The sequence below is a fragment of the Myotis lucifugus genome, unplaced genomic scaffold, assembly GCF_000147115.1.
Source record: "Myotis lucifugus unplaced genomic scaffold, Myoluc2.0 scaffold_35, whole genome shotgun sequence".
NCBI lineage: Eukaryota > Metazoa > Chordata > Mammalia > Chiroptera > Vespertilionidae > Myotis > Myotis lucifugus.
Window position 1 is genome coordinate 1,911,267 of NW_005871083.1, and position 10,140 is coordinate 1,921,406.

General features: G+C 55.3%; 1 protein-coding gene across 1 annotated transcript in view; it reads left to right on the forward strand.

Moving 5' to 3' along the window:
- The first annotated feature begins 1,350 nt into the window (after positions 1-1,350).
- The window catches only part of TAF1C (TATA-box binding protein associated factor, RNA polymerase I subunit C), a 9,637-nt gene continuing 847 nt past the window's right edge, over positions 1,351-10,140 (forward strand). Inside the window, exons 1-15 of the mRNA XM_014454305.2 lie at positions 1,351-1,503; positions 4,027-4,221; positions 5,479-5,560; positions 5,779-5,876; positions 5,952-6,041; positions 6,138-6,211; positions 6,822-7,060; positions 7,203-7,319; positions 7,390-7,507; positions 7,593-7,664; positions 7,822-7,957; positions 8,129-8,272; positions 8,921-9,095; positions 9,182-9,319; positions 9,396-10,140. Of these exons, the coding sequence (XP_014309791.1) occupies positions 4,084-4,221; positions 5,479-5,560; positions 5,779-5,876; positions 5,952-6,041; positions 6,138-6,211; positions 6,822-7,060; positions 7,203-7,319; positions 7,390-7,507; positions 7,593-7,664; positions 7,822-7,957; positions 8,129-8,272; positions 8,921-9,095; positions 9,182-9,319; positions 9,396-10,140 (2,366 nt within the window). The 5' untranslated portion in view covers positions 1,351-1,503; positions 4,027-4,083. The remainder of the gene's footprint in view (positions 1,504-4,026; positions 4,222-5,478; positions 5,561-5,778; positions 5,877-5,951; positions 6,042-6,137; positions 6,212-6,821; positions 7,061-7,202; positions 7,320-7,389; positions 7,508-7,592; positions 7,665-7,821; positions 7,958-8,128; positions 8,273-8,920; positions 9,096-9,181; positions 9,320-9,395) is intronic.

Genomic DNA, 10,140 nt, shown 5'->3' on the forward strand with positions numbered 1-10,140 from the left:
AAAAAGCCAGACTAAAAAAGAATAACTTCTGCATGATTGTATTTATATTAATTTCTTGAAACAAAATTAATCTATGGTGATAAAAGTCAGAATCAAGGTCACTTCTTGAAGGGGCTATTGACTGGGACGTGGCCCCAGGGAATTTTCTGTAGTAGTGGAAATGCTCTCTATCTTGAGCTGGGTGGTGGTTACGTGGGTTTATTATGTATGTAAAAACTCAACAAGCTGTACACTCAAGACTTGTGCACTTTTGCATGTTAGGTATATATAAGTAACAGAAGGAGACATAACAGCTTGTTTAGAGAAAGAAAAGAAGGAGGAAAGGAAGAAATGGATTGGGCCTCCCAGTGCAGAAGCTGGATGGGTATCTTATAAGAATGATAAGCAAAATACTGGTTCCTCAAAGATGTCCAGGGCCTGATCCCCACAGCCTAAAAATGTTATATTACATAGCAAGGGGGGATTAAGCTTGCAGATGGAATTAAGGTTTCTAATAGGCTGAGTTTAAGATAAAGAAATTATTCAATTATCTGGGTAGGTCCAATGTAATCACCAGAGTCCTTAAATGGGGAGAAGGAGACAGAAGAGTCCAAATCAGAGATGACATCATGAAAAAGCTTCAACTGGCCATTGCTGGCTTTGAAGATGGATGGGACTATGAACCAAGGAATGCAGGCAGCGTGCAGAAGCTGGAAAAGGCAAAAGAACAGATTCTACCCTGGAGCCTCCAGCAAGGAACACAGCCGTGCTGACACCTTCATTTTAGCCCAGTGAGACCCATTTCAGGCTTCTGACCTCCAGAACTGTACAGTATTGTATTGTTTTAAGCCACTAAACTTGTGGTAATTTGTTACAGAAGCAAAAGGAAACTAATAAAAATACACTTCAATATTTTTGTATACATACCTGCAAATTTTTGAAAAACTATATGTCAAAAAAATTTTTAGTCACAAGTTTAAATATCCTTCCACTACATTTTCAACAAAACCATGGAGATGCAGACTGAGCTTATTCCATTGACTCCAAATGACTTCCCTAAAGCCTGCTTCATAGGGTATAAGGACAATCAAAAAGATTCCTACGGAGTAATCCAGTGCCTGGCTCATAGTAGGTGTTTAGTAAGTGTTTTTTGAGTAAACTAATTTAATACTCACAAGAATCCTGATGAATAGGAGGTTAAGCAGAGGTGGAATGGCCTTCACTATTGGGATTTAAGATTAGGTATTTCTACTGCCCAGGGCACTGCCGGCACGCCCATTCCCCCTCCGCCCGCGAGGTGGCGCTCTAGGGCGCTCGTGGGGCCAGGCTGGGAGGCGGGACTTTCTGCCTCGAAGGGAGCGCTTCCGGCCCGGCCCGGAAGACCATTCAGCGCTGCTGTGGGTCTCATCCTGAGAGGGTTGCCCGAGCAACGGTGCCGCTTTTGGGCTCCTTTGTGTCACGAGGCTCGGGCGAGCGTCACGTGGAAGCCCATTTCCCCGACGAGCACGACGAGGTCTGGGCCACGTGAGTGCGCGCGCCGCCGGGACGGCAGGGAGAGGGGGTCCCGGAGAGCTCGGTCCCCTCCGCGCGGGTCCGCCGCCGGGAGCGGTGCGGCTTCGGGACGAGTCAGCCGACATCTGCAGAGTGGGTTATGAGCCTCCAGCTCTGCGCCCTCAGGTGGAAAGTGTGGCAGCAGCCGGTAGACAGCGCTGGCCTGGAGGAGGAGGGGGAGAGGCGGGTGGGGAGGACCAGCCGAGGAGGGCTGTGAGGGGAGGGACCGTCCGGATCCCCTCACCCATCCCCTGCGACGGGCTCCCTTTTTGCCGCGTTCCGCGGGGCAGTGATGCGGCCTTGGAGTCTGAAGGGACCTGCGGGCCGCGGTGAGGTGGGGAAGCGAGGCTGCCTCGTGCGGGGGCTTTTCTGAGTCGTGGGCTCCCCCAGCGCCCTCCGACCGCCTGGGCTTGTTTGAAGCGGTTAGGGCCCTTGCTCCTCTCGTTCGTTTATTCCTGGATTGGTTCCCGCAGCTTACTTGTACTGATGGCTGCCAGGTAGCAGATGCCAAGGCACTGGGGCTAAGTAAGTCCCTTTCCCATGGGGACTGTTAGAGCGGCTTTTAATCAAGCAGCTTCATCTTTAAATGTGCAGTTGCCCATAGCCAGCGTGTTCCGGGGGAAGCGTGCAGGGTTGCCGGAAGGTAGGGTTGGGGGAACTGGGAGAGGCTTCCTGACTTGAGACCTAAGGGTGAGTAGGGCTTTGTAGGTGGGTGGGAAGGGCCTGGCACTCATTCGGAGCAGAGAGAGTGTGTGCACAGGCCCTGAGGTGCAAAGCCTGGTGAGGGAGAACCGAGAGGAGGGCGGTGTGACTGGAGCCCGGGAAAGGTGTGTGTGCTGGTTTGTCAGGGGTGCAGCCATCCCCCGGAGGCTTGGTTGCTCCTTAACTTGCGGTTGGTACAGTCAGTCCTATGGAAGCCAGTGTTTTTTCACAAGGACTCACTGAGCACGTCTTTGGTTCCTGCCACTGCGCGCTCTGGGTTTGGAAAAGAGAATGACAGCAGCAGCCAGGCACCAGTAACTCAGGAATGAATCCGATATGGTTCTGGCCCTCAGAGAGCTTGCAGTCGAGTGGAAGAGATAAAAGGATACATATAAGCCACATTAGAGTGAGGCTGACATGCCAGAGAGACATATTCATTCATTTGACAAGTATTTACTGTGACGGGTATTTCATGGTCATAAGGATACATGGATACATGGATACATGGATACATGGATGCACGGAGCTTACCGGATAAACTGATAAAATGCAGTGGCAGTTCCAAGGGGAAAGATCTGTGCTTACTAAGACCCCATGGCTAGTGTTTGCTTTTGGATGCACCGGAGAGTAGTGGTGCGGAACCTGAACTTCCAATCGGTCGGGGGATCAAGCTGTTGGCCTCGGGCAAGTGGCTCTTTCCTGAGCCTCAGTTTCCTGAACTCCAAAATAGGGCAAATAGAAGAATAAAATATGTAGTGCCATGTCTGGCAGATATTTGTAGTCAGTAAGGGAGCACTGCTATTATTTTTTACTAGAGGCCCGGTGCACGAAATTCGTGCATGGGGGAGGGGGTCCCTCAGCCCGGCCTGCACCCTCTCCAATCTGGGACCCCTCGGGGGACATCCCTTCACAATCCAGGACCGCTGGCCCCTAACTGCCCCCTGCCGGCCTGGCCACCCCCTGACTGCCCCCCTGCCGGCCTGGTCGCCCCTAACCACCTCTGCCTCGGCCCCCGCCACCATGGCTTTGTCCAGAAGGACGTCCAGAAGAAGACGTCTGGTCTAAGCATATTCCCTTTTTATTAGTATAGATGTTAATTTAAAAAAGAGGGATGACGTGGCTACTTATACTTCTAGAGCATTTTGTATTTAAGCAAAGCTCTTTCACTAAGTTTATTTTTACTCAACACATAGTATATTTTCTGGAAGGAACTGTATTTGACAGAGAAATAAGTCTCAGTCCCTGGCTTTGGGGAACTTGAGTTAGTAGTAAGAGTGTAGGTTGAGTATAGGGCGTGAGTAGTCTACAAATATGTAATTATAAAACCTAACAGCAATGATAGAAGTTGACTCCTCGCCACCTGTCTGACTTCATCCCCTACCACTCTTCTTGTTCATTCTATGGCCTCCTAGTTATTTCTCAAACACTTCCTGCCCCAGGACTTTTGCACTTGCTATTTATTCTGCCAGGAACCGTCTTCCTAGTTGAGGTTCTCTCCCTCATTTTGTGCAGGCTGTGCCAAATGCCACCCTCTCAACAAGGCTTTTCCTAGCTACTACGGCTAAAATCACACCCTTGGCCCATTGCTATCCCCTCCCTCATGGTTGGTTAGTTGGTTTTATTTTTTAAAGAATAGTTTATTGATTTTTAGAGTGAGAGGAAGGGGGAGGGAGAGAAACATCGATAATGTGAGAGCTGCCTCCTGCATGCCCCCGACCAGGGATTAAGCCCGCGACCCAGGCATGTGCCCTTGACCAGGAATCAAACTGGCAACCTTTTCATTCACTCTCCCAGGAACCCTGGAGGCCGTCGGTCAGATTCAGGCCTTTGAGAAGGCCAGTGTCTTCCAGGATGGACTTCCCCAGCTCCCTCCGCCCCACGTTGTTTATGACCGGCCCCCTTGGTCTGAGCGATGTCCCTGATACGTCCTTCATGTGCAGCTGGAGAGATGCCCTGACCCTGCCAGAGTCCCTGCCCCAGAACTCCAAGGTGAGGCTGGAGAGCCCTGGCGGCTCCGGGGTGGGTACCTTCACTTGGCCTGTTTTCTGGCACTTACACCAGTTGGCAGGAGTATAGAGTGGTCAGCAAGACTCAGGCTGAGCCAGAATCCCCTCCTCTGGGGTCCATGGGATGACCTGCCATCTACAGAGGGTTTACTGAGCAGGAGCTGTTGGCTTGCTCTTTCCTACCTCTCTCCCCAGACTCTCCTCCCACTATTTGCTCGACAAATACTCATTGAACAGCCCCTACAATGTGCCAGATGCCTCATTAGGCCCTGGGAATCCAACATGAATAAGTCGGATGTTCTCCCTGACCCAGTGGAACTTAGAGTTGGATTGAGTGGGAATAGACAAGTGAGCAGTCCACAGGACAAAATCATTACAAAGTGTGATAATAGCTTTGAGCAAAACCAAAAATATGCTGAGACAGCACAGTGGGGATGAGGCAGGGAGGGGAGGGGAGACCTTCTGGGACAGGAAGGGCAGCAACTCTTTCCCTGGAAGCCTAAACCACCTGGCTGCTACTTGGAGACAGGCTGGCCAAGGCTCACTCCAGGCAGAAGCAAGTGGGTATGAAAATTAGGGACTGTGGGGGCCTAGGGAGGGTACAGTGAGACTTTCTCGATGAGGAAGGGCTTAAGTCAAATAATAGCACTTACCTGGTATCCTATTGCCAGATAATAAGTATTATATTAAAACCACTAGGCACCCTGACCTGTGTGGCTCAGTTGGTTGGGCATCGTCCCGTGCACCTAAAGGTTGCCGGTTTGATTCCTGATCAAGGCTTGTTTACTCTTCCATCCCCTATGTGTTTGAGCTGAGCCATCCCCAGCCCTGCAGTGGGGAATGGGGTGGCCTTCGGATGTCCCAACTAAGTCCATGAGATGTCCTGAGTGGAAATGAGAACCAGATAGGATTCAGGTCAGCCAGTAATGGTACAGGGGGCTCCTTTGAGAGCCAGTGCAGCCTGGAGGTCAAAGGCACAGACTTTCTGGGTTCAAACCCAGCCCTTCTCTTTACTGGCTGTCAGGCTGTGCCAAGTGCCACCCTCTCAACAAGGCCTGGGACAAGTGTCAGCCTCCCTGTGCCTCCATTTCTTCATCAGTAAAGCGATGATGATCATCGTACCAACTCGGCAGGCTCTTTATGAGGATTGGATGTGTTAATAAAAGACAAGTGCTGGCGACAGTGCCTGTCCTGGGAGTGCACTCACTGCTATGTTGTTGTCATGGTCGCGTTTCCGCAGAATGGGGTGCCACACTTGCCCAAGGGCCTGCTCTGGGAGCCGGACACCCCTGGACCCCTTCCCTTTCTGCCTCCTGGTCCAGGTAAGGATTTTGGTCCTTGGGGGCCCTCTCCCAAGCTGCTCCCCCATTGCTTCTGACCTCCATTCCTCCCTCCTCCCTGAGGCCTTCCCTCTCCCTGCTAATGCCCTCCACCTCCAGGGTCCTTGGGTACCTCCAGTCACCTGGGACACGTGGCCCCACTTCTGGGCTCTTCCCAGTCCCCAGGACTGACCCCTTCCCCATCCTTACTCTTCTCTCAGATCCCTGGGACCCTGGCCTGACTGCCCAGGACCTGCTTTTCCGGGGAGCTCCCAAGTTCCGGAGACAGCCCCAGGCTGTGCTGGACGTTACTGAACAGGTGAGTGGCTCCACAGTGGACAGTGCTGTGTGGCTGGAGCTGTGCTTAATGACCTGGTGTCCTCTCCTCCCACAGTTCAGCCGGTTCCTGTGGGACCATGGTGACATAGCCTTTGCCTCCCTGGGGAAGCTGATGCTGGAGAATTTCAAACTGGAGGGAGCACGGGTGAGTAACCCTGGTCGGCCAGGAGAGGGGCTCCCATTTCACATCCCACATCAGAGTGAGCCCTAGGGTGCAAGCTTGACAAGCCTTTCCATGCAGAGCTACTCTAAGAAGAAGACAGTGGTCAGTGTGAAGAGGATACTCGAGGACCTCGGTGGACACCAGCCCTGGGGGCAAGTGGCTAGTGAGAAAGGATGGGGTGGGTAGACCTAGCTGGTGCTGGGGATGTGGAAGGTACTAGACATGGATGGATCCGAGTTTCCATCACAATTGCTCCCCAACCTATGCAGTCATGAGCCATGATACTCCTATAAAACTCCCCAATTCCACCAGCCTAAGGGGATATGGGAATTTAAATTCACGGGCTGCAGGCATGGCTGCGTCCAAAGTTTTAAATAATGTTTGAAACAGGGCTTTGTCTCTTTATTTTCTCATCCACTTGCCTCTGCCTGGCTTAATCCCTAGGCAGTTTCCAAGTGCAGCAAGATGGCTTATGATTCCAGGGAAAGAGCCAGTGACTTTTCCTGAGGCACCATTAGACGTCCCAGGAAGGGTGTTGCTGGTTGGCTCGGCTGTCGTGCCCATCTGTGTGCCAATCACTATGGCCGGGGTGATGGAGTACTCGAGTGGCCGGGGCACGGCAATAGGGTGGGTTGGTTCCTACAGGAAGAAATTCTAGGTAGATTAAAAATGTGTCTACTGCACCTGACCTCTCTGGGGATGGTACCCCGTCCTCCTCATCACTGCTACAGCCTGATCCTCCTGCCATCCTCTTGTCCCCAGGTGTCCCTGGGCTTACTTCAGCCACCGACAGCGCCGGTTCTCCCTCCTCGGGGACCCGATCCTGGGCAAGTCAGTGTCGAACCTCCTGGGAGAGCTGCTATATGAGGAGCTGGCGATGCGGTGGGAGCAGCTGCTCCTAGACGATGCTTTCACTGGAGGCGCATTGGCCTGGCTGCCCGGAAGGACGCCCCGGATCAGGCAGCTGGTCTACCCTGCAGGAGGTGCCTTGGACAAGCTGTGTATCCTTTCTTGCTGGGCAGGATCCCAGCCAGCTCCCTCTCGTGGAGGAGGTGCTCTTGGCATGGTCCAGGGGAAGGGCAAGGAGTTGGGGGGCCCTCAGTGACCCAAGCTCATAGCACTTATCCTTAGCGTGAGGCCCAGATTTCCAAGAGGTGCGTCTGACCCCAGGCAATGACCCTCGGATCCTTGGGAACCCCGGCCACATTCAGCTCCGAGGACCTGTCCGGCAGGTGGTGACCTGCGCCGTGCAGGGAGAATGTAAGACCCTTAGCTACTTCCCTGCCCGCTGACCTGCTGCCTGACCCTGACCCTCTCCATCCCTCCTCAGCTCTGCTGGCTGTCCGTTCTGACTACCACTGTGCCCTGTGGAAGGTCAGCAGGCAGGGGCGGCCAGCCCCGCTCCAGGTGCTAAAGGTTGAGAAGGGGGCCATGGGGATCAACCTCAGGTAGGGGCTGAATTGGGCTGGTTGGCAAAGAGATAGGCGTGGGAGAAGGGGGTGGCATAGCACTAATCACACTTATGCCCTGTAGCCCTCACCTGCCCGGGGAGCTGGTTGTCTGCAGCCGTTCGGGAGCCGTCTGTCTGTGGACACCCCACGACGGGTAATGTCCCGTTCCCCAAAAACCTTCCACCCCACACACAGCTCCCCCTGAACTGCAGCCCATACTTCGCACACAATATGTCCTGGACCCAGGGCCAGGTTGCCCCACATCTGCTCCCAACCCCATCTGCTCATCTCCCCACCCATGTCTCCCCAAGGCTTCAGCAAATCTACAAGGATCCTGAGACCCTTGTGTTTCGGGACCCGTCTCCTTGGCGTTGGGCAGACTTCACCGCCCACCCTCGGGTTCTGACTGTGGGTGACCGCACTGGAGTGAAAATTATTGACACTCAGGTGAGAGCTGGGGGATTGTCCCAGGCTCAGCAGTGGGATAGGGCAGATCATGGGGTGGGGGCTAGCATGGGGCCTCCCAGGGCATGAGAAGCAGCAGGGCCAGGGAATCCAATAGACTGGAGGTGCCCCAAACCTCGGACTGTGGGAGGGCTGACCTGGCTTTCTCCCCAGGGCCCGCCAGGCTGTGGTTTGCTGCTCTTCCGTGTGGGTGCGGAAGCGTCATGCCAGAAAGGGGAACGTGTCCTGCTAACCCAGTACCTGGGGGAGTGCGGCCCCGATTCTCTGCAGCCCACACTCCATCTCATTTGTACCCAGGTGAGTGCCACCTGCCCCCTCCTGTCCCTTGTGCACTGTCTCAGCCAGCCCCTAGAGAGGGTCCTGGGACAGCTAACTGCAGGTGAAATAAGAATCACAAAACCCTAATGAGTGTCTGGCTGAAACATGCTAACTAGCGGGTGGGTACAGCCTGCCGGGGGTGACAACTGAGCAGGGCTTTGAGGTGCTGGTGGAGATGGGCCAGATGAGGAGGAAAGGCATGGAGTGGAGAGCAGTCTTTGCAACGCTGGACACTTCCCCGTGTGCTCAGGAAAGGGAAGGAGGTCTGAGGGTCTGGCCCCCAACACACACAGACACACAGGGCATTAGTAGGTGTGTCAAGCATAGGTTCCAGGGTCTGGTGAGTCAGGAGAAGGCTGGGTGAAAGCTGGGTGGGTTTCTATCCACACCTCTCCTGAGCTCCCTTCTCCCAGCTGTGCCCTCAGGATGACAGATGGTGCTGCCCACTTGGGAAATGCTCCTGTGTGGGTCTGGGCACATGAAGGTGGAGAGGTGGTCAGGGCCAGGCACAGTGCATGACCACTTGGGGGTTTGCACTCATCCTGAGCCCCACATGGGGCCACATCAGACCCTCTTCTCCATCTCAGTTCTATGTCTCTTCTGTCTCATTTCTGCTCGGGCCTCCAGTTCTCACTCTACCTGATGGATGAACGCCTCCCGTTGGTGCCCGTGCTGAAGTGGGACCACAGCCTCCCCTCGGCTCCCCTGCTGGCCCAGCTGCTGCCTCCACCCCGCCCTGGCTGCGCGAGGCCGCTGCTCCTCGGAGGCCAGGGCGGGCAGCTGCAGCTGCTGCACATCACAGGTGAGGTCCAGTGAGGGCAGGAGGCGCGTGGAAGACGGGCAGGGCTGGAGCCTGGACAGGACCTCAGCTGCCTGTCCTTCTTCCAGGGGAGGGGGCCTCCACACCCCGGCTGGCAGGGCCCCCCCAGTCTCTCCCTTCCAGGAGCGACTCCCTCTCCGCATTCCCTCTGCTGGAGCCCAGGAGTCAGTGGCAGCTGCAGGAACGTCTACAAGCGCCAACCATAGGTGTGCTGGGCTGAGGGAGTGAGTTTGGGGGGCTGCACCCCTGCCAGCCTTGGACTCACTGTCATTCTGTCTTCAGGTCTGGCCGCCACCATCCTATCTTCTTCCCCCACACCAGTCCTGTCGCTCTTCCAACTCTCAGCGGCTGGAGATGTTTTCCACCAGCGCCTCCACCTCCGGGAAGACCCCAGGCTTCCCAGTGACCCCAGGCCCAACTGCCATGCCCCCACGGCTTCCTGGAGCCCCCAGGCCACTGCTTGCTGCCGCAGGTGGCTGAAGGCCCTTCTGGAGGTGCCACCGGCTCCCCCTGTGTGGGCTGCACCCACCTTTTCCCACCGCCGTCTGCTGAGCTTCAAGGAGCAGCAGAAGGTTGAAGGGAAAGTGCCAGAGGGTCTCCGGGCGGCCATGGCCCAAGGGCGGCTACTGCAGCAGAGGGACCTGGGCTTGCTTCCCACAGCAGAGCCACCACCGGGCCCCGAGCCAGGCCCCAAGGATGAACTCAGTGAGCGATTGGAGGCAGCCTGGGAAGGCCCGATGGCTGCCTGGTGGGAGCAGCAGCAGGACAGGACCTCCGGGCCCGGGAGGCAGCCGAAGCGGCACAAGCGGCGGATGCAGCTGTCCAATACCTTCTCCTCCCTCAGCGGCCACCTGGACCTCTCGGGTGCCACCAGCCCCCCTCACAGCCCAGACTGGACATCCCCTGTGTCAAGGCCTCGGTCCCCAGTGACCTTGCCCTCCCAGGAGTTGACCCAGGATCTGTGGGCCCAGGGTATCCCCTCAGAGCGGCAGCAGACCCTGTCGGGACTATATGGCCAGCTACTTCT